The sequence below is a fragment of the Muntiacus reevesi genome, chromosome 7 (assembly GCF_963930625.1).
Source record: "Muntiacus reevesi chromosome 7, mMunRee1.1, whole genome shotgun sequence".
NCBI lineage: Eukaryota > Metazoa > Chordata > Mammalia > Artiodactyla > Cervidae > Muntiacus > Muntiacus reevesi.
The window spans coordinates 1688848-1713358 of NC_089255.1; the positions used below are offsets into that span (position 1 = coordinate 1688848).

Sequence of the window (24511 nt, forward strand, 5' to 3'; positions counted from 1 at the left end):
CCTGTTACATAGGCTGTTCTGAAGGTTAAATTAAATAATTATTAAGGTCCTATCCTTCCCATTCTTTATCTTTGCCTCTTTGGCTAGAGACCAAAAACTACAAATGACCTAAGGATAGAGTTGCATCTTAGGATTTCTTGAATCCTGTATGTTACCTGAAAGGTTGATATATCTTCGTTGTGATATGAGTTAAAATACTGTTTAGCAAATGTAAATAAAAGGCAGCAGAGTGGTCAAAGATGCAAAGGGCCCAATTCCAAAGGCTTCTCCATGTCAACAAATAATTCTCAGATAATAGCAGAGAATCCAAGGGTGTGTGTCCTCAGTCATGTCCGACTCTTCGTGACCCCATGGACTGTAGCCCGCCAAGCTGCGCTGTCCGTGAAATTTTCCAAGTAAGAGTACTGGAATGGGTTGCCATGTCCTACTCCAGGGAATCTTCCTCACCCAGGGATCCAACTTGTATCTCTTGCATCTCCTGTATTGGCAGGCGGGTTCTTTACCACTGTACCTGGGAAGCCCGAGAGTCCAAGAGTTCAACTCAATTCTGACACTGTATAGCCAGAAACAGAATCAAATTACAAAGCTAAAAGGCTCAGTCCAACAAGACTTCCTCACATTTGAAGCACCTGTAACAAGCTCCGGTTCTTAGTCTGTGCTTCTGACCAACTGGCTGTCAACCAGTGGTTCCCGAGTCCCCTCTTTAGGTTTAATTAGAATGACTCACAGAACTCACTAGATGACCAATCTATTATAAAAGGATTAAAGGAAACAAATCTATAGCCAGATGAAGAGACACATAGGGCATTATTTATTTTTTTGGTTTCTGAATCTGCGGACTAATGTTTTAAAAATAATTACAGTTTTTCCAAGGCAATAGAAGCAAAAGCAAAAATAAACAAGTGGGACCTAATTGAACTTATAAGCTTTTGCACAGCAAAGGAAAACATCAACAAAATGAAAAGATAGCCTACAGAAGAGGAGAAAATATTTGCAAACAATATGACTGATAAGGAATTAATTTCCAAAATATACACACAGCCCATAAAACTCAGTAACAAAAAAACCAAGTAACCCAATCAAAAAATCGGCAGAAGACCTAAACAGACATTTCTCCAAAGAAGACATACAGATGGCCAATAGGCACATGAAAAGATGCTCAACATGCTAATATTAGAGAAATGCAAATCAAAACTACAATGAGGTACCAGCTCACTGGTCAGAATGGCCATCATTAAAAAGCCTACAGGGCTTGCCTGGTAGTCCAGTAGTTAAGAATCTGCTTGCAGTGCAAGGGACACTGGTTTGATTCCTGGTCCGGGAAGACCCCACGTGCCGCAGAGCACCTAAGCCCATGTGCCACAACTGCTGAGCCTGTGCTCGAGAGCCCACGAGCTGCAGCTGCTGAGCCCATGCGCCGCAACTCCTGAAGCCTAGCGCCTGCTCTGCAACAAGAAAAACCGCTGTAATGAGAAGCCTGTGCACCACAATGAAGAGTAGACCCTGCCGGCTGCAGCTAGAGAAAGCCCGGGTAAAGCAAGGAAGACCCACACAGCCTAAGTAAATAAGTAAATCAACATACAAATCTGATAAAAAGAAAAAGTCCTACAGTGTTGGTGGGAATGGAAATTGGTGCAGCCACTGTCTGAAACAGTATGGAGATTCCTTAAAGAACTAAAAATAGAATTGCCATGTGATCCAGTAATCCCACTTTTAGGCATTTGTCTAGATAAAACTCTAACCGGAAAAGATACACTTGTCCAATATTTATAGCAGCATTATTTACAGTAGCCAAGACATGGAAGCAACCTAAATGTCCATCAACAGGTGAATGGATAAAGAAGATATGATCCATATATGCAATATAATATAGCTCAGCCATAAAATAAAAGAATGAAACGATGCCCTTTGCAGCAACATAGATGAACTTAGATCATACTAAGTGAAGTCAGACAGGGAAAGATAAATACTATACGATAACACTCTGTGGAATTTAAAATATAACACAAATGAACTTAGAAACAGACTCACAGAGAACAGACTTGTGGTTGCCAAGGGCGGGGGGTGGGGGTAGGGGTAATTAGATTAAATTAGGAATTTGGGATTAGCAAATACAAACTGTTATAGATAAACAGCAAGGTCCTACTGTATCACACAGGGGACTGTATTCAATATCTTACAATAAACTATCTATATAATGGGCCTTCCCTCATAACTCAGTTGGTAAAGAATCCACCTGCAATGCAGAAGATCCAGATTCGATTCCTGGGTCGGGAAGATCTCCTGGAGGAGGGATAGGCTACCCACTCCAGTATTCTTGGGCTTCCCTGGTGACTCAGCTGGTAAAGAATCTGCCTGCAATGTGGGAGACTTGGGTTCGATCCCTGGGTTGGGAAGATCCCCTGGAGAAGGGAAAGGCTGCCCACTCCAGTATTCTGGCCTGGAGAGTTTTGTGGACTGTCTAGTCCATTGGGTTGCAAAGAGTTGGACACGACTGTCAATCTGTCAGTATAATATCTATAACATCCATCAATGTATAGAAACACACACACGCACACACACACAGACACGCACACAGAGAGACACAACACACACGCGCACACACATGCACACACACAGACACACACACAGACACACACACACACACACACATTATATGTAACTGAGTCACTTTGCTGTACACCAGAAAGGACACGACATTGTAAATCAGCTCTGCTTCAGTAAAACCAGTAATAATGACGCAGAATGGAACTAAAAGTATCAGTGGTTTCATAAATGTTTGTTGCCCCTTTGTCCAGGGTGAGACGCATAAGAAACAGGTTTCTATCGTGCTTGGTGATTGTGAAAAGCCCACCGAAATGTGGGTGGATAAGCCATGACTGCTTGTGCTACATCGCTGCCTGACTCTGCAGCCCTGTGGACTCTGGCCTGTCAGGCTCCTCTGTCTATGGGGCCCTCCAGGCAAGAATACTGGAGTGGGTTGCCATGCCTTCCTCCAGGGGATCTTCCCCAGATAAACTTTATTCTATACCAGATAAAGCATAGCAGGAATAAGAAAACCTTCCATGTAGCGGGTGTACATTTGTTAGCTCTTCGGTTCACATGCTTGCCTACTTTCTCCTTTGACTTCCAGTTATATCGGCTAGTTTCTACCTGAGGAACGCTAAAACACAGACACAGTCTACATGTGACAAGCCATTATTTTATAATTAGCTCTCTTCAATTTATTTTATGATTCTGTATTTACTCTTGATGTTCAAAACAGCATTCACTTCATCACTCTCTCCTTGCCTTTTCCTCATGTCATTAGCAGTCATTTCAGTCAGCTGTAATTTTTCCCCACTTGGTCATTTTCTTAAAACACTCATGTAGGCAGGCACACATACACCCATGGCTGCTTCTGATTAATTCAGAGGCTTTCTTAGGGGATGATGCAGCATGATTCATCAGACTGCTTATTTGGTGAACCCCTGTTACCAAGTAGCCAATGTATTTTCAGTAGTTAACTCATTGCATAAGCTAAACAAGATTCAGATTTCTTCTAGTTTACTGATGCAGATCAGCTCAGTTATGATAAGTATCCAGACATGTGAGGACAGGATAAAAAATTATGGAATTGGGTCTTAGAATGAAGAGATTTTTAGGACTAGAAGAAATTCCTGTGATTCAGAAGTAAAAGAAGGTTATTTTACATTTAGTTCTGTTCATTTACAGAATGAATTTTGTTTAAGCAGTAGTCGATACTGAGAAAGTCCTAGTGTTAACTGATATGGGGAGGAAAGTTCACCGCCTGAGCGTCACGTGACGACAGTCAGAACCAAGTAGACACCATGTTCGTTTTCGCCTGTTCGTTACGAAGTATGTTATGAACTCTGGAAAGCGTCCTGGAACTGTGTTTCCCAAGATATTGTTTATGGAAATGCCTGCTCACTCATGATGTACTTCAGTTAAAGTGCATGAGAACTGAAGTACACAAGTGAGTTCTTGATACATCCCTAGCGGCAGGACCCCACTTGAAAACGGGGATTACTCTAGTTTCCAGTCATCACTGCTCTTTCCTGGAGCTGTGGTGGAGGCTCAGGCAAGGTGGAGACCCATGGGTCAGCTGGTGCTGGCATCTCTGGTGACCAGAGGACTGGTAACAGGTAGTTACAATAGCTTGTCTTGGTATTTCTACTTTGCTGTCTGTTTCATGTTATACTTATGCATCTACTGTCATGGTACATATACTGCCTGAGTTTTTCAGTTGGTATTGGAGGGCAGCGTGCAAGTATAATGATCGAAATTACCTCACTGAGATCTCACTACATAAGACACTTGCTTCTGTATTGCCTTTCAGGATTAAAGCCATAGAAAGCCCCAACAAAGAAGATGACACCCAGTGGCTGACCTACTGGGTGGTCTATGGCGTGTTCAGCATTGTCGAATTCTTCTCCGACCTCTTCCTGTCCTGGTTCCCCTTCTACTACATGCTGAAGGTACGCTGCCTTTTCCGGAACTGCCGTGTTTTCTTTCATCTGTTTTTGCTTTGCTCCCTAGCACTAAAATAAACTCGATCTGAGGACCTATATACAAGGAATAGGAACAGATGCTTGAATGTTAGACATCTCTGGCTCTGCCTCAGATTGTGTAAACAGGAAGGAAGAACTCAACATAGCTAACTAGTTTGTGTATTACCTTGGAAATAGCCAAAGCAATTGTGTCTGTAATATGTGTTTGATAATAGTGAAACATGGAAATACTGTGGTAGCACAAGCATTGCTCTTTGCCAAAATCCTATTGTCTGTGTTTGATGCATAAACGTTGCAGATTTTATCAGTCCATCAATTATTCACAGTTGTGTGCTGGAGTCTTTATATCTGGACAAAAAATACTCTTTTCTTATATAGGTTTGGAAAAAGAAGATGTGAAATCGGCTGAGGAAGTCATTTTAATAACTCTGACAGGTCCGTTAGCCTGGCATCAGCCCTGCCACACCTCTGCTTGGCAGAGGACTCACTTTAGTTACAACTGTGTGAAGAAAAGCAGTAGGAAGTTCTGTTTCCTAATGGGACCTGTATCAACTCTGGATTTGCATCAGAGGCAAATGACAATGAAGTTCACATCTTTTAATGGAGTGGTTGGTTCTTTTTCTCTAAATGGGACAAGCTTTCTTTAGTTGCTCCCTCCGCTGTCTTCCGCGGAAGAGGTCCTGCTTCCCATTAACTTCACAGGATGTAAATACTGCCTCAGGTTCACTGAGCCAGACTTCCCAAGCTGAGAGGGAAGTTCAGCTCTTATGAATTATGGGTTCTCTTCATTCCCTTCATACTCTTTAAGTATTTGTTTTAGTAGGAGTTAAAAGTGAAAAAGTTTAAAGACTCAAGAGTACACATGAAGTTACACAAGAAATAGTTTGAGTTACACATGAAATAGTTTAAAGACTCAAGTAATTCTCTAAGAATTTTGAAGATTCTGCATTCCTGCCCCCTGTATTGCCTCTCTTAAAAGTTATTTTAGTTTCCCTCGAATCTAATTGTTTCCTTTGTATATTTAGACCTGTTTTGAGTGTCCTTGTTATTTTAACTTGTCCTAAATGTCTACATTTCTGTTTACTTTCTTTTTAGACTTTTCTTTTCTTCCTACAATTTGTTCTTTTATATATATATATTTAATTAATTAATTTTTTATTGAAGGATAATTGCTTTACAGAATATTGCTGTTTTCTGTCAAACCTCAACATGAATGAGCCATAGGTACACATATGTCCCCTCCCTCTTGAACCTCCCTCCCATCTTCCTCCCCACCCCACCCCTCTAGGTTGATACAGAGCCCCTGTTTGAGTTTCCTGAGCCATATGGCAAACTCCAGTTGGCTGTCTATTTTACATATGGTACTGTAAGTTTCCACGTTACTCTTTCCATACACCTCACCATCTCCTCTCCTCTCCCCATGTCCATAAGTCTGTTCTCAGTGTCTGTTTCTCTGTTGTTGCCCTATAAATAAATTATTCAATACCATTTTTCTAGATTCTGTATATATGTGTTCAGTTCAGATCAGTTCAGTCGTTTGGTCGTGTCCAACTTTTTGCGACCCCATGCCAGACCTCCCTGTCCATCACCAACTCTCGGAGTCCACCCAAACCCATGTCCATCGAGTCGGTGATGCCATCCAACCATCCCATCCTCTGTCGTCCCCTTCTCCTCCTGCCCCCAATCCCTCCCAGCATCAGGGTCTTTTCAAATGAGTCAGCTCTTCACATCAGGAGGCCAAAGTATTGGAGTTTCAGCTTCAGCATCAGTTCTTCCAATGAATACTTGGGACTGATCTCCTTTAGGATGGACTGGTTGGATCTCCTTGCAGTTCACGGGACTCTCAGGAATCTTCTCCAACACCACAGTTCAAAAGCATCAATTCTTCGGTGCTCAGCTTGCTTTATAGTCCAACTCTTACATCCATACATGACCACTGGAAAAACCATAGCCTTGACTAGACGGACCTTTGTTGACAAAGTAATGTTTCTGCTTTTTAATATGCTGTCTAGGTTGGTCATAGCTTCTCTTCCAAGGAGTAAGCGTCTTTTAATTTCATGGCTGTAATCACCATCTGCAGTGATTTTGGAGCCCCCCCCCCCCAAAAAAAATCTGACACTATTTTCCCATCTATTTCCCATGAACTGATGGGACCGGATGCCATGATCTGATCTTAGTTTTCTGAATGTTGAGCTTTAAGCCAACTTTTTCACTCTCCTCCTTCACTTTCATCAAGAGGCTCTTTCGTTCTTCTTCACTGTCTGCCACAAGGGTGGTGTCATCTGCATATCTGAGGTTATTGATGTTTCTCCCAGCAATCTTGATTCCAGTTTATGCTTCATCCAACCCAGCATTTCTCATGATGTACTCTGCATATAAGTTAACTAAGCAGGTTGACAATATACAGCCTTGATGTACTCCTTTTCCTATTTGGAACCAGTCTGTTGTTCCATGTCCAATTCTAACTGTTGCTTCCAGACCTGCATACAGATTTCTCAAGAGGCAGGTCAGGTGGTCTGGTATTCCTAATCTCTTTCAGAATTTTCCACAGTTTATTGTGATCCACACAGTCAAAGGCTTTGGCAGAGTCAATAAAGCAGAAGTAGATGTTTTTCTGGAACTCCCTTGCTTTTTTGATGATCCAGCGGATGTTGGCAATTTGATCTCTGGTTCTTCTGCCTTTTCTAAAACCAGCTTGAACATCTGGAATTTCACAGTTCATGTATTACTGAAGCCTGGCTTGGCAAATTTTGAGCATTACTTTACTAGTGTGTGAGATGAGTGCATTTATGCAGTAGTTTGAGCATTCTTTGGCATTGCCTTTCTTTGGGATTGGAATGAAAAGGGACCTTTTCCAGTCCTGTGGCCCCTGCTGAGTTTTCTAAATTTGCTGGCATATTGAGTGCAGCACTTTGACAGCACTCTGACACTTTAAAATCTTTTAGGATTTGAGATAGCTCAACTGGAATTCCATCACCTCCACTAGCTTTGTTTGTAGTGATGCTTCCTAAGGCTCACTTGACTTCACATTCCAGGATGTCTGGCTCTAGGAAAGTGATCACATCATGATTATCTGGGTCATGAAGATCTTTTTTGTACAGTTCTTCTTGTACAGTTCTGTGTATTCTTGCCACCTCTTCTTAATATCTTCTGCTTCTGTTAGGTGCATACCATTTCTGTCCTTTAATGAGCCCATCTTTGCATGAAATGTTCCCTTGGTATCTCTAATTTTCTTGAAGAGATCTCTAGTCTTTCCCATTCTGTTTTTTCCCTCTATTTCTTTGCATTGATCTCCGAGGAAAGCTTTCTTATCTCTCCTTGCTATTCTTTGGAACTCTGCATTCAAATGGGATTATCTTTTCTTTTCTCCTTTGCTTTTCACAGCTATTTGTAAGGCCTCCTCAGACAGTCATTCTTCTTTTTTCATTTCTTTTTCTTGGGGATGGTCTTGCTCCCTGTCTCCTGTACAATGTCACAAACCTCAGTTCATAGTTCATCAGGCATTCTATCAGATATAGTCCCTTAAATCTATTTCTCACTTCCACTATATAATCATAAGGGATTTGATTTAGGTCATACCTGAATGATCTAGTGGTTTTCCCTACTTTCTTCAATTTAAGTCTGAATTTGGCAATAAGGAGTTCATGATCTGAGCCACAGTCAGCTCCCGGTCTTATTTTAGCAGACTGTATAGAGCTTCTCCATCTTTGGATGCAAAGAATATAATCAATCTGATTTCAGTGTTGACCATCTGCTGATGTCCATGTGTAGAGTCTTCTCTTGTGTTGTTGGAAGAGGGTATTTGCTATGACCAGTGTGTTCTCTTGGGAAAACTCTATTAGCCTTTGCCTTGCTTCATTCTGTACTCCAAGGCCAAGTTTACCTGTTACTCCAGGTGTTTCTGACTTCCTACTTTTGCATTCCAGTCCCCTATAATGAAAAGGACATCTTTTTTGGGGTGTTAGTTCTTGTAGGTCTTCATAGACCCTTTCAACTTCAGCTTCTTCAGCGTTACTGGTTGGGACATAGACTTGGATTACTGTGATATTGAATGGTTTGCCTTGGAAACGAACAGAAATCATTCTGTCGTTTTTGAGTTTGCACCCAACTACTGCATTTTGGACTCTTATGTTGACTATGATGGCAACTCCATTTCTTCTAAGGGATTCCTGCCCACAGTAGTAGATATAATGGTCATCTGAGTTAAATTCACCCATTCCAGTCCATTTTAGTTTGCAGATTCCTAGAATGTCGATGTTCACTCTTACCATCTCCTGTTTGACCTCTTCCAATTTGCCTTGATTCATGGACCTAACATTCTAGGTTCCCATGCAATATATGTGTTAGAATATGGTATTTATCTTTCTGACTTACTTCACTATGTATAATAGGTTCTCGGTTCATCCACCTCATTAGGACTGATTCCATTGCGTTCCTTTGTACGGCTGAGTAATAATATTCTATTGTGTTTATATACCACAACTTCTTTATCCATTCATCTGTTGATGGATATCTAGGTTACTTCCATGTTCTAGCTATTGTAAAGAGTGCTGCAATGAACAATGAGATCCATGTGTCTTTTTAGTCTTGGTTTCCTTAATGTATGTGTCTAGTAGTGGAATTGCTGGGTCATATGGTGGTTTTATTCCTGATTTTTTAAGGGATCTCCATACTGTCTTCCTTAATGTCTCTATCAGTTTACAACAGTGCGAGAGCATCGCCTTTTCTCCGCACCCTCTCCAGCATTTATTTTGTGTAGACTTTTTGATAAGGGCCATTCTCACTGGTGTGAGGTGATATCTCATTGTGGTTTTGATTTGCATTTCTCTAATAATGAGTGATGTTGAGCATCTTTTCATGTGTTTGTTAGCCATCTGCATGTCTTCTTTGGAGAAATGTCTGTCTAGGTCTTTTTCCCACTTTTTGATTGGGTTGTTTGTTTTTCTGGCATTGAGTTGTATGAGTTGCTTATATATCTTAGAAATTAATCCTTTGTCAGTTGTTTCAGTTGCTATTATTTTCTCCCATTCTGAGGATTGTCTTTTCACCTTGCTTATAGTTTCCTTTGCTGTGCAAAAGCTTTTAAGTTTAATCAGGTCCCACTTGTTTACTTTTGTTTTTATTTCCATTACTCTAGGAGGTGGGTCATCCAATTGGGGAATAAAGCAATGAGAATAAAACTAACAAATATGTTGAGAGGAGAGGAGATTAAGAAAAGAAAGAATAGCTATGCCAAGTTAGAAAGAGGTAGATAAAGTAGATTTATATAGCTTAAAGATTAACTGCAAGGGGGAAAGAACAGTAGGAAAAGCAAACAACGGAATAAATGTAGAAAAAATAATAATAGGTTTAAAAATTAAAATTAAAAAAAAAAAAAAGAAATAAAAGAGGAAAACTCCACAGAACTGCAAAAGCCCAACGTAGAGGCAGACGTTTATGACAACAATAAAAAATGTGACTGAGGAAATAAAAAAAACTCAAAAGCTTAATTGGATTTCTCAGTGTCAATAAAATCGAGAACTACAACAGAGGGGAAAAAAGGAAAAAAGAAGAAAGAAAAAAATCAACGAGAATGTATAGAACAAGTCAAAAATGGAAAATAATAAATGTTTTTCTTGAGTCACTGCTGTCAGGGTCCCTTCCATCGCTGGGAAGCCCAGTCCTCCTCGCCTCCCTAGGATGCCCTCCGACACTGTGCTGGTCTCTGGGCCTGCTGCGGGGGCAGCTCAGGTTCTAGTCTGGTCCTCCTCCTGTGTGTTCTTGCCTCCGATGTCCGCAGCTATCAGAGCTAGTACATTTTCTTCTGCGGGAGCTCTCAGTGGCCTTTTATATCTTCCACAGACACAGTCTGCTCAGCTGATCCTGTGGATTTACTCTGCGGCTTGCACAGCTGGTGGGCAGGGTTTGGGTCGTCTTCCTTAGCCCCACTGTTTCAGTTGTGGTTTCATCTCCACCTCTGCATGTGGGTCGCCCACTGGGGTTTGCTCCTGAGGCTGCCCTGGAGGGCTTGGGTTTGCCCCTGTGAGGGCCAGGCGCGGAGGTGGTGCAGCTGCCTGGGTCGCAGGGGTGCTGGCAGCACCAGGGCCTCAGGGGGCTTGGCAGCTAGGGCAGCAGGAGATAGAGTGCTCCAGAAGGGCATGGCAGCCAGTATTGGCCAATATGCTCCAGTACTGCTGCCTGGAGAACCCCGCTCTGACAGAGGAGCCTGGCAGGCCACAGTCTAAGGGGTGCAGAGTCGGGCAGGACTGAGGAGACCCCGCACGCGTGAACACACGACTTTTTTTGCTTGGCTTTCGGGGACCCTGGTGGCGCCAAGTGTGCAGGGACACGGCCGGCCTCGGAGGCAGGAGTTAGGGCCCGATCAGAGTCTTTTTTCGGCCTCTCGTAGCTGGTGCTCAGAAGGCCTCTTTGGCCAGGCTTTCTCCGAAGCTCTGCCCTTCAGGCACTTAGTGGGCTCCCTTGCCTGGGGGCCTTCTCTGTAGTTCTCCTGTCAGGCCCTCAAAGGGCCACCCTGGGCGGGTCCTGGCCTATGGTTCAGTGCCTCAGGCATTTGATGGGCCAGCCTCTGTTGTTCAGCCCCATGCTGGCGTGTGGAGACAGAAGTATCAGCAGTATCGACTTGCTTCCAGGGCTGCCTGGCTTTCTTCCACAGGCATTTCCCCCCACAGTCTCTTCCCTCATAGCCCCTTGGTCCATCTCTCCACAATCAACAGCAGCCCTTGCCCTGGGATTGCTCTACAATCTGTAAGCTCCAGCTCCTAGCCACTGCCCCTTCCAGGAGACCTGCGTTCCTGCCCGGCATATGCATGGCTGTGGCAAGGACTGTCTGAATCTCATTCCATTTAGGCTGCCACAGATCAGCTATTTCATTCTTAGCCTTAAGTGTTTCTCCTCTGACTCACTTGCCCCACTGTCGGGATCGGACCCCTGCTTCAGTTCCCCCACCCACTGAGGGCAGGTCCAGTCCTACTAGCACTCCTGTTTTCCCCCCTAGTTCCTTCATCCTACTGAGTTTTGCATGGTTCTATGTATTCTTTTCCACTGGTCAGGTACTCCTGTCTGCTCCCAGCTGGTGTTCAGCATGCACTTCTGTGTCTGAAGGAGAGTTCCTGATGGATCCAGGGAGGGAGGTGTACTCCACGTCCACCTACTCCTCCGCCATCTTGTTCTCTCTCTCTTTTTAGACTTTTTAATCTAAAGAAACATAGATACAGGAAATTAGATACCAGAAACTCTGTCATTCTTTGATTTCCCTCCTCACAACCACCAATACATTGATATTATCTTGATTTGTAATTATGGATATATTTTTCTTTTCTTCTGGCCTTACCTATTTTTCAAATATATTTATATGTGTTTTCCTTCTTCCTGGGAGTTTTTCTCAATCTGATCTTCCAGTTTCAATTTTGTTCCATTTGCTCTTTATGCCATACATTGTGTTTATTTCAACTATTTTATTTTTCATTCCTAGCAATTTTGCTTGGTTCTTTGCTGTGTTTTTTTGTTCTTTCATGTCACTGTGTTTCTTCTAGTGTAGTTAATTTAAAATTCTTGGTCAGTCGCTTCTAAAATTTCTGCTGCTGATAGATCTGTAGTTGACTGTGCTGTCTTTGTTTTGAGATGGCTATACTTTTCAAATACCGTGTTATTTTGGCCTGCAAGTTCATTTTTCTTCAGGCATGTCAGCTATTCCACTGGGTGCTGGAGTGGAGGTGGCCACACCCCAATCCATGCTAGTTCTGGTAAACTCAGGATGGGGGGCAGGTGGGGAGCCTGCCCACCCTAAACTAGGGTAGGGAGCCCCAGGCAGCAGAGGAGCCACAGTTAACCACCCTTCCCTCCCCAAGACAGCTCCTCGGGTGCAGGCATCACCCTCTGGCTCCCCAGCGGCACTTGAAGCAGGTGCTCCGAGGTGGTCAGTCACAGCTCTGGGGCTGGGGCAGGGGTCTTGAGGAGAAACTGCCCTGGCTACCCAGTCCCTCCCCAGGCAAGACTTCTGTGCCAAAACCTCTGCTTTAAAAAAGTATAGAAGAATGTTTTCTAACTTGGGGGAGTAGAAATTAGTCAAAAATGTCTATGTAACAGTGGGCAGCATAAACAAAGGAAAAATAATGACAGACTAGGAGGATGTATTTATATTCTTACTGGATATGGAATTAATATCCAGAATATATAGAAAAACTTACAAGGAAGAAAAAGAGAAAAATGAAACAAGTCATATAGAGACGTTTCACATAAGAGAAAAAATACGAGTAGGTCAGCAGTCTGGGAAGTGTGAGTTAAAATAGTCAAATAGTATAGCTTCCTCATTAAATTGGCAGTTATTTAAAATGTCTACATTTCTGTTTATGTTCTTTTTAGACTTTTTATCTAAAGAAATGTAGATACAGGAAATTAGATACCAGAAGCTCTCTCATTCTGGTAATTACAAAAAACCCTGAAGGGTCCATCAACAGGTAAATGGTTAAATGAATTAATAGTATTGTACATCCATACTGTTAAAAGAAATAATTCATCTATAGAGATATAGAAGTTTTGCATAATTCGTTATTTATAAAAAATTATAGATTATATACAGTATGAACCCATTTATGGTAAAAAAAAAAAAGCTAGATAGTTAAAAATTTAAATGAAAACATGAATATTCTTTTTAAAAAGCAATTCTTTGTTTATTTGACTGCAGTGGGTCTTAGGTGCGACGTGTGTGATATAGTTCCCTAACCAGGGATTGAACCCAGGCTCCCTGCATTGAGAGCACGGAGTCTTAGCCACTGCACCACTAGGGAAGTCCCTGGATATTCTTTTAAGTTTGAATGATGTTACCACAAAATGCCTTGTAACACAGTTGAAGAATTTTCCTTTCAAAAGAAATAGGAAAAAAATTGGTCTATAGGAAGATTTAGATTTCATAGACTGCTGGATTTTTCATGTTTTTGTTACCCAAAGATATTTAGCATTTATAAAAATAGCTTTATAGTCTTTAATTTGGATGTTCATACTTTAGACTTCAAATACTTTTGAATCCTTCAAGATCTGTCTGATGGCAGTGATGTCACACCGCAGTCTCTGACTGCAGGAAACTGGGTTTTTGCTTCGGGCCCCACTGCCTGCCACCGGCAGTCTCCTGTCAGCAGAACCACTGCACCAGCACCTGCCCTCAAGCTTCCGAAATGTGAGCGATCTGACGGCAGCCTGCTCTTGGTCACCGCTGCCGGTGGAGGCCCCTTGAGATAGAGAGGCTCCAAAATAAAAGATAACCAGCAAGTCATTTATATGTGAAGTGCGTTACAGAAACTGCTGTGCAGCACGTTTCCCCCCCAGTAGTGAATGAGTGTGCGTCCATTAGTGGTGACTGCCCGGCTGTGTGATGGCATGGTGTCCAAAAAAGTGGATTTATCCCATAGCTTCCAAATAGATCATATACTTGAGATGATTAAAAATTGATCATGCTGTCAATAAAATGCTTGCTTTCTGTGTTAGTAGCGTATTCTGAGGGCTTCAGGGAACTGACCAAGAAAAGGTCTCTGAATCGCAGAGTATGTGAGAGTATTCCACTTTAAGGACTAGTTGGGTCTTACCTGTGCTATTGCTACAATCACAAGGCGATCGTTTGGGAAGAAGAAGAAAAGACCTGCAGCTAAGGCCAGGTTTACTATTTTATCTTTTGCAGAGTTAATATTGTTGATCTGTTCTCCCATTTTTCTAAAGTAGCCTGTCAGATTGAAGGAATGTAAGAGGAACCAATGATTAGGCATCAAACTTTGGTTGAGAAGATACTGTTCCATGTATTGAGCTAGAAAAAGTGGATCCTGCCTGTTTAGAGCTTTGATCTGAGCTCTGCCTTGAAGCAGGAAGGTTTAAAAATAAATGTATTTATTTAAAATTAATTTCTCTGACTGTGAAGGTAGTACATCTTCTTTATTCAGCAGATATTTATTTAGAACCTCTGTGTGCCAGAATATGTTTTAGGTCAGGGGGATTTTGGTGAATTAATCCTTGCTGTTACACTGTTTGCATCTGTGGTTGTATGTATGTGTGCCTGTATGTTGGGGCATGTTTTATGTAGAAAATAAAATAGTATTTTAAGACTCCCACTGTTATCATTTAGGGTAGTCTTCCTATTTTTTAATGTGCAAATAAATTTCTTGATACAGTGTATACACACAGTGAATTGTTTATGTTATTGCTTTACTCAACTATATATGGTTGAGGCCGTATATATCATATATGATTCTATACCTCACTTTTTTTTGATTAATACAATACTACGAGTATTTTCTCATGTTATTCAATATTCTTTGACCTAGATGTCTAATCCATTATAGATAATAATTCATTCATTCCTCAGTTAATAGACATTTAGGACATTTATCTTGCTATTATAACTAATGCTGCAATGAGTACCTTTGCACCTCATCTTTATTCTCATTTAAATAAGTTTCTAGATTTTTCAAACAAGATTGAAAAAAATTTGGCTAGTTTAAGTCCTGTACTGTTTGACCCACTGGCAGAGAGCATAACATTTTTCTTCTTAACTTTGTAGGAGGCAAAGAAGATAGAAAAGTCTTCCCCTTCACATGCTTGCTTTTAGCTTTTATTTGTGCATGTTGAGTATTACTGTTCCTGTGGCTGTGTCGCAAAGGCTTCCCAAGACTTGTTTCTGATCAACTGATTGCAGCATACCAGAAGCTAGTGTTGAAATACATCTTTTTCAGACATTAACTCTCAGGTCTCACCAGGCTAGTGCCAAACTGTGCATATTAAATATATCCCTATCTTGGAAGCATTTCTACGGGGAAATTGAATAGTGGCAGCATTAGAATCACAGACACAACTCTCTGGCCTGCTATAATTTAAGGATTTAGTATGTCAGCGCTGGTAGCTCTGAGAGTTAAATTGAAATAGCACAGACTCTTTATCTGCACTGCGGGTAAGAGTGGGCTTGTGTTTGTTCTTGGGAACACCGTGAGCTGGCACTTTGGAGATAGCCCGATTAAAAGGATGGTCAGATTTATGTATTTCTGGGCTCTTGAGTAGGTACAATAGGTTAAGAAAAGGGAGTTGTAAAAGCTTGCAGCTGAATATCACCCTTGAGAGTTGAACTGTAATTAACTTTATTTTTAATACAAGAAAGTTATTTCATTTGAGAACTGGAACATGCTCAGGATGTAGGTAAAGAGCAATAATGATTTTACAGTCTCAAGACAATAGCTAGAGGCAACTGGGAAGAACTAAATGAACAGTCTGGAGTTTAGCATATAAAGTTAATCACATTGGAGAGGTACAGAAATGCAGACTCTTGGCTCTGGTCCTGTCAAGTAGCCATGCTTAAATTCTTCCAGAAAAAGTGAACAAGTCAACTTTTCTGGGCTGCTTATGGCTGTTATCTGTATAGGCAGATAACATTTCAGAGATTTTCAACAACAGTAAGAACTGTAGGACTTGGTAATATTAGCTGTATCTTGTGTACTTTCTTCAAGTATATTTTTTAATTTCTGAGTTTCCTAGAAAATCCTGAAGAGAAAATTGACTCTTTGAGAGGTTGTTTGATTTACTTACAGTCATGAAATAGATACCAACTCTTCTCTGATTCTTTTTTTTTTTTTTTTTAATATTTGGAATAGCTCTTTTACATGCCTTGGGAGTGGTGGTTTAGTTGCTAATTTGTGTCTGACTCTTGCGACCCCATGAACTGTAGCCTGCCAGGCTCCTCTATCCAATGGATTCTCTAGGCAAGAATACTGGAGTGGGCTGCCATTTCCTTCTCCCCAACTCTCCTGATTCTTAACCCAGTGAGTCCTTTCCACTTCACTCTGAGGCTATGCAGACGTTATGTCTACATCAATAATATATCCCTGACAGATATTCTACATAGAAATACCAGCCAGGAGACTATTTTCTACAACTTTAAATATTAAAAATTAAAATGTATCATATGCCAGTTTAAAACTTCATGCCAATTTCCTAAGTATTAATTGTTCAGTCACACAGTTGTGTCTGACCTTTTGCAACCCTGTGGACTGCAGCACACCAGGCTTCCCTGTCCTTCACTATCTCCTGGAGTTTGCTCAAACTCATGTCCATTGAGTTGATGATGCCATTCAACCATCTCATCCTCTATCACCCCTTCTTCTCCTAAATAATAAATACAGCAAAATGCCCAGATAGAAATAACAAGTATATTGGATGTTAGATGCTAAAAACTAAATCCAAATAGTTCTTCTCTTTGAATAGTTAATATAGTTGGTAGGAAATTTTCTTTGTATGCAGTAGTATACGGCACATCCCCTTGGCCGCCACACTGCATTCTCTTCAAAATGTTCACATAGAATTCTGATGTTCTGTCAAGAATGTAACTTTTCCTGCACATCACTTTGATTAAATTGCTCTGTTCACTTTTAGGTATGTGTGTGGATATTTTAGCATTATCTTTATAAGCAACTGATGGAAAATATGAATGTTTGGGTATCAGAAAAGCATAGGCTCTAGGTACGTGGGCTTCAGTAGTTGCAGCTCGCGAGTCCTATCGTGTGGGCTCGGCAGTTGTGGTGCTTGGGCTTAACTGCTCCACGGCAGGTGGGTTTTTCCTGGACCAGGGATCAAACCAGTGGCCCCTGCAATGGCAGGAAGATTCCTATTCTCTGCACTACCAGGCAAGTCCAAAATACATTTTTAAAATAAAACACTTTTACTTTATTCTTTCTTCATATTCTTACAAGTTAGAAACCTTTTTTAAAAAAATAATTGTATGCGTAAGCATGTCATGACTTTGAATTTCATTTCAGTGAAAGGAGAGGTAAGAACAAAATAATTGTTTAAAAAGGGTGTATGTTGGTCCTGAGATCTGATTTCACCTGACTTAAAACTCTAATAGGCAGCCTGCTTCTAGCTCATGGATGTTGGTAGAAGACACAATATTCTTGGGACAGGGACAGGGCCCCTGCAAAGCTAGATGCTCCAGATGTTTCTTATTTTCTTACAAAACCTGTATGAAATAGATTTAAAATTTTTTCTATTTATACTTTTTTTATAGAATCAGAACAGACTTAAGCAATTATGTAACTTGTGTAAGCTTTGCCCAGCTAGTAAGTGGCAGAGCTGAGACTGGAACCAGTTTCTCTGAGCCCAGTTCTTTTACCTGTATGTATTATAGTATACAATTCTCTTAGATCTCAGATTGTTGGGGGAAGAGATCTGTATATATCTTTAGATTAAGATTTTAAATTTTGTGTATTTTGCAATGTATTCTTACTGATTTCTAGTTTTTTAATATATCAGTTTCTGATGGAAATATTAAAAAGCAATTGATTATGGAATTTGTCCATTGATCTATATAATTCTGACTTTCAAGTTTATACATTTCAAAACTATTAGGTATTTAGAAGCTATATATAATTATAAATTACATAATTATAAAAATTAAAATTATATAAGTATCAAAACAAAAAGAAAGTGAAGTCGCTCATTTGTGTCCAGCTCTTTGCAACCCCACAGACTGTAGCCTGTCAGACTCCTCTGTCCATGGCAAGAATACTGGAGATCTTCGTCTAGGGGATCTTCCTGACCCAGGGATCGAACCTGGGTCTCCTGTACTGCAGGTAGACTACCATTTGAGCCACCAGGGAAGCCAAAAACAGAAGTATGTATAATTTACATAGCTCAAAGATACATGGGTTTAGGCCAGTTATTGTTCCTAACAAGCTGCTTTCCCTCCTTATCATTTTGTTCACTTATTTGTGTTATTATTATATGAGCTGTTTGAGAGTTGGTATTTGTCAGATACATCTTTTTTTTTTCATCTCCTTATTTTCAGTGTTCCTGATTGGTTTTGTCTTAGGTGTGTTTCTTGCAAGAACTATATAGCCATAGTTTGGGTTTTTCTTTTTTTTTTTTAAATCCAGCCTGGTAACTCCTGCCTTTTCAAAACTCGCCCCCTGTAATCTGTCAGAACCTGCGTTTTGTTTTGTATTTTGATGTCACGGAAGTGCGCTTGTTGGTGCTCCGTGTGCGTGTTAACTCACGCCCTCTGCCGTTGGTGCCGGCCCCTTCCCCGTGTGCATCTCCCAGCTCTCGTGACTCACCCCAGAAGGTGTCCCCTGTCAGCAGGAGCTGAGCCGCCGGACCTGCTGTGTCTCGCCTTTGGCAGCCGCAGTGTTTCCTTCTGCGCTTAGCCGCTCAGTCATCTCTGACTCTTGCGACCCCCGGACCACAGCCCACCAGGCTCCTCTGTCCATGGGGGTTCTCCAGGCAAGAATACTGGAGTGGGTTGCGATGCCCTCCTCCAGGGGATCTTTGCAACTCAGGGATGGAACCCAAGTCTCCCCCACTGCAGGTGGATTCTTTACCAGCTGAGCCACCAGGGAAGCCCAAGAATATTGGAGTGGGTAGCCCATCCCTTCTCCAGGGGATCTTCCCGGCCCAGGAATCAAAGTGGGGTCTCCTGCCTTGCAGGCGGATTCTTTACCAGCTGAGCCGTCAGGGAAGCCCTGGCAACCTTTCCTTACTAGGTCATTATTTGTCATGCTTTCTCCATCAACAAAAGTGCACCTCACGTCCTGCAGAAACTCCGGAGATGCCAGTGGGGCAGCCAGCGGCGGCGGCCCGTCTCGGGCAGAGGTGGCAGTCTGTGCAGTCTGCCGCCACCCGTAACCCTGTGGCTTCTCCTCCCTGCAGTGCGGCTTCCTGCTGTGGTGCATGGCTCCCAGCCCTGCCAACGGGGCAGACCTGCTCTACAAGCGCGTCATCCGGCCCTTCTTCCTGAAGCACGAGTCCCAAGTGGACAGTGTGGTGAGTGACCTGAAGGACAGAGCCAAAGAGACTGCAGACGCCATCTCTAAGGAAGGTATGGCCAGGGGGCAGCCTGGCTCAGTGTGCGGGAGGCTGGGTCACACTGGCCCAGAGGGCGGGCCTCCTCACTTCACTCCTGTGGCTTTCCTCAGCCCCGTGCCAAGCCTGTTCTGGGATTTCTCCACCAAGGCTTTGCCTGTTGCCTCTACTGTTCCCAACAATCTTCTGCCATGCCACGTATAACACATCATTCAGTCAGCACCTTAGGAAAAGTGACTTTCCTGTGGTGGGTGGAGATTTTAGGGGTCATCTGTATCTATATACAAGTCCAGCCTCTCTCATTCATTTCAGGTTGAGCTGCTTGTTATGCTGCTGTTCAAATGGCTTTTGTTAGAGGTGCGAAAGAGTGCTCTCTCTCTCAGCCTTTCTCATCCATTCATTCAACAAATATTTATTGAGGTGACCTAATTATGTGCCGAGCATGTTCATAGCACTGGGCATGAACCAGGGAACCAAACCGACCAGCAGACCATACTGCATGAAGCCATGAAGCTTACAGTCTTGTTGAGAGAGACAGGGAGAATACAATGAAAAAGCAAGTTACGTGGTGTAGTCACACATGCATAGCACATGATACAGAGAAGAATAAAACAGATTGAAAGATGGGGCTGGAGAGAAGGTGACAGTGATATAGGAAATCCTCACAAAGGAGGCAACACTGCGTCACATTTGAAAGTGTTAAGGGAAGGAACCATGGGTAAGAAAGCCCCATTGGGAGAGCTAGCACTTGCAGAAGCCTGGGAGCGGGGAATGCGGGACTGGCAGGGGGTGGCCTGGGGGGTGCTGAAGGAGGCCAGGCGCAGGGCAGCTAGAGTGGAGCGTCCTGCTTACTGGAGGGGACCCAAGCGGCCGGGATGTTGGAAGAATACTGAAATCACTGATAATTCAGGTAACAGCAGTGCTCAAGAGTGATTTTAAGCTTGGAGCTAAAATCTTAAAGAAGTGAGGCAGCACAGCCCAAGGGTCAGAGAGAATTGGAAAAAAGATGGGCGGCTGGGAAAGGTCGTCTGATGCCATGAGATTCCGAACACAGCCATGAGCATCAAAGACAGTGCTTCCTGGATCTCCAGACCCAGCAGCACCAGGGTCATGGAAGGGAAACACATAGGACACTTGAGAAGGCAGTGTCCTGGGGGCAGGCAGGCTCTGTAAGAGCAACAGGAAGAAGAAGCCATTTGGAGAAACAGGTGAGGATGGAGGTCTTCCTGATGATGGGTCAGAAGTTCCAGAGGGCACAGTAAGTGTTTTAGACCGTAGACAATGGGCATAGAACTAGGGAATTTAAAAAAAAAAGGGTTCTATGCTCCCTAGGAAGTGGGAGACGAGAGGTGAGCTGGCCTCTGGGGGAGGAAGACCCTCCATGTCCCCTGCAGCCCTGATGCCCCAGCCAGTGTGTGCTGTCCTCCCCCTCCTCCTCACAGACCACGTCCTCCCCAAGCCCTGCTCCCGGACATGGCTCCAGCCTCCTTCAGGACGCCTCTACGTTTCTGCACATCCTCCCACTCTGGGATCGCCAGTTCCTTCTGAAGAGATTTCTTAACTGTTCCTCTCTGCTCTTAACCAAACCAGCAACCTCTGGTGATGTCATTTCTGTCTTGTTTACCCACATTTTCCGGCCTTCGATTCTCTTAGATCTCAGTACTCTAAAATCCTGTTTTGATAGGTTACATTCATAAACTGAGGTGTAAGAATGAAAATAAGAGGGATTTTGAGGCTGACACATTTTAGACTCTTGAGTTTCTGGATTCTCCAGGAAGTACATTTTTGCAAAGAGCTAGTTGAGAGCCTGCAGTGTCTTTGCAAACTTTAGTCCACAATTTTAAGCGAATGGAGAACAGCTGTCGGGCAGCTGGTGCACAAGGAGGGCAGCCTTGTCTGGCACCCGCTCAGGGCTGCACCGAGAACAGCTGCGCTTGGAATCTCAGGGGGCCTCAAGGCTCCCAGAAGCCTCCCCGCGGCCCATCAGACACATCACAGGAGTTCTTACAGCACATTCCAAGCCAAGTGGTAATTAGGAAGGGCAGGTAGGGCCTGGAATTTCTCGCCTGTACAGAGGACACTGTGCAGTCAAGGAGCCTCTGCTTCTTGGATACCTGAAGGAGGACAGAGCGCAATGGCGCAGGCAATGCCGCCACCCTGAGGGGTGGGTTAGGTCTTCAGTAACTGCTCAGGTGCTCAGGATCTGCGTTGGAAGAGTTCTCGTGTCCATTCCCTGGAAACTCTGCTAGCCCTGCCCACAAACCTCTGTGGTTCTCATCTGAGTCATCCCCGGGGTTAGCTACAATAGTAGCTACATTAGGCACAAAGCTGTGTTACAAATAGCTGTGATATATTTTTCTTTCCTTCTAACAGCTAAGAAAGCTGCCGTGAATTTACTGGGTGAGGAAAAGAAGAGCACCTAAGCCACTGACTGGATGAAACCTTTCTGGCCTCTCGGTACCTTCCTATTAGAGCTTGACATTATATTAGGAACTGTGGTATATAGTCATTTTAATAATGTTGCCTTGGAAACATTTTTGATATATTAAAAAAAGGAATGTGTTGTAAGGTTTTTTGCTTACTTTTACTGTTTATATACTTAAGGAGCATTTACATTTAATGCAATCGGCAGTGTCCAAGTTTTCAGAAAATATATTATGCCTCTGGGTAGGAAAAGACCTTTATTACCATACTGTAGGAAATATAACTTAAAATTATATACCCCACAGGCTTTGTACTTCAGTGGGCTCTCTCTGCATGCATTTTCTCTGTACTTACATTTTAGGATACTCTTTAAATGTTTAAATGTTTCTGACGTGTCTGTGCATACACACAGGTAGGGAAACGTTACTGTCTACAGCCTGCATATTGCTCATGGGGCGCACCAGCCGAAGGCTGAGGGTTCCACTGTGTTGGTGCGATCTGCTGAATAATACTTGAGAAAATTAATACAAATGAGCAGTGTTTCAAAGGAACAGTTAAGTGGTAAATGAGGCAGAAGAGAGGTTGGCCTGGTGGTTTCCTAACATTGTAGCAGCTGAATACCAGAACAACTTTGTAAAGCAGTCAGCTAAGTGATAAATGGGGAAATGTACACACACATCACAGTTCCCAATTCTGTAGAACTAGTAATACTGTCTTGTAGCTTTTTAAAAAAACTGGCTGATAAGCTTTGTTATGGAAACCATCCCTGGTTTCACGTTCATAGCTGAGTGACATGTTGGTTTAGTCTTGTTTCTCTTCCAGTCTTTTTAAAAGCTTCTACTTTAAGGAGCCTCTAGAGACTTGCCCACCTCTCATTACATGTACATTCTTGTTTATATCATTAGCAACTACATGCTAATGGTGACACCAGGCTCTAAGAGCAGTTCTCAGAGAAGCACGATATTCTGCACAGTCTGGTTGGTAGTGGTTACGACAAACACCTTTACCTTCTTGCCCTGGTCTTTAAGGTCAAACAACAGAGGCTTCCCTAGTTTACAAGTCAGAATCGTTTGTAGTCCATTTACATGCCTTCATCTATGTGCTTTGTTTTGATGATAAACTATGAGGTTATATGCAGTTTAAGTACAAAATAAAAAGTTCAAATTAATGTCACTAGTTTGATTAGCCAAGTGGCTTATAGGGACCTTGACAACTTGTCCATACTAGAGAATCTAAGCTTTGCACTGACATACTGCTAGGATCCTTCTTAGACTAAACTGACTAAAACAAAAGCATTACAAAACTAACAACCAGGCCTATAAAATATTTTAAGGCAAGTAAAGATGATTAGTTCCCTTTTAGATAACAATTAGGTAAAGTCATAATGATGTGTCACAATGTTAAAAAAAACAATGTCAAAGGTATCAAAAATAAGGAACAATATCACCCCAGTGTAACAATATGGATCAGGGCCTTTTTGGGGAGAGAGGAATGTGATGATGATAAAGCACCTTATTAAGCTTATGTTAAAACATAACAACTTTCAGAAAGCAAACAGCTACTTGTTATTGGAAGAAAATCAAGCCTGAGGTTAAAAAGTTTTAGAAGTACCTCTAGGAGTATTTAAATCCCTTTCCCTATAAATCAAGGATGCTTTTCTTGGTGGTAAAAGAATGAAAATTAGCAACTTCTAGCATTCAGACTATATAATCAGACTGTTAGTATACAGAATATGTAACTTTTAGTATACAAAATATCAGGCAAGATGGTGAAGCATGAAAGTTACTATTGCTTATAACTACTTACAGGCTAATATCAGTTTAAGACAGAAATTTCTGAATGCAAAATTCTTTTTTATTACTGTAGGTTTGTCTTGCAGTACATTCTGTAAGAAATTTTAGTTACTCTTTTTGGCAGTCAGCATGTACATATTAATGACAGGAGAAGCTATGAGTTGAGCAATTCTTGTCTCAGTTTAGATTTCCCAAAAAACATACTGCTGTGGCTAGAGTGTTTGAAAAACTGATTGAGCCTGTGTTCAGCTGTAAGACAAGTTATTTATTTGTACCTGAATGGTATTTTGGGGACATGTGAAGGCAAAGAATTCCTACAAGACAGTTACTGCTGCCCTGGGGAGTCTTCTACCCACAGCCTGAAGAATATGAGCATAACCTTTAGATAAGTTACCACCTATCCTGAAGATGTGATATATTAAATGGAAACAGATGTAAATAAAATTTTGTTATCTCATTGAGCTTTTATAGTTCATTTTCTTTTATGGGGCTTAAAAGAAAATGTAAGAAAAATCTTAATACAGATGAATAAACCTTTAACACTGCTGTTGATTGAGCCTGTTTCTCTCCTGGCCATGGTGGTAACTGCCTGTCAGAGCAAAGACTTTCCCTGCAAACAAGCGAGGGGTATGTGTTTACACGTGGCCTATTCTTGTTGTTGTACTGCTGTAGAGCAGAGACTGACACGACATTGTGAAGCAGTTATACTTCAATTAAAAAAATAAACAGATTTTTAAAAGCCAGAAAAAAAAAAAACAGTCAAGAAGTTTCTACTAATCATTAGCAATAAATGGAGAGGAAACCTAAACTCTTCTTGACCTTTGAATAACACAGGTTTGAACTGCATGGGCTCACTTACAGACTTTTTTCAATAAGCACGTACTGCAGTACTACACAATCTGCGGTTGATTGAATACCTGGATGCTGCAAACTTATCCCCAACAGTTGGCTGAGAGG

The 24511-nt window shown here is 42.1% G+C and overlaps 1 protein-coding gene across 1 annotated transcript in view; it reads left to right on the plus strand.

The window, feature by feature from the left end:
* The window catches only part of REEP5 (receptor accessory protein 5), a 43782-nt gene extending 19681 nt beyond the window's left edge, over positions 1 to 24101 (plus strand). The window contains exons 3-5 of the mRNA XM_065940767.1: positions 4340 to 4478; positions 19185 to 19353; positions 21711 to 24101. Coding sequence (XP_065796839.1) covers positions 4340 to 4478; positions 19185 to 19353; positions 21711 to 21760 — 358 coding nt within the window. The 3' untranslated portion in view covers positions 21761 to 24101. The remainder of the gene's footprint in view (positions 1 to 4339; positions 4479 to 19184; positions 19354 to 21710) is intronic.
* Positions 24102 to 24511: the final 410 nt, after the last annotated feature.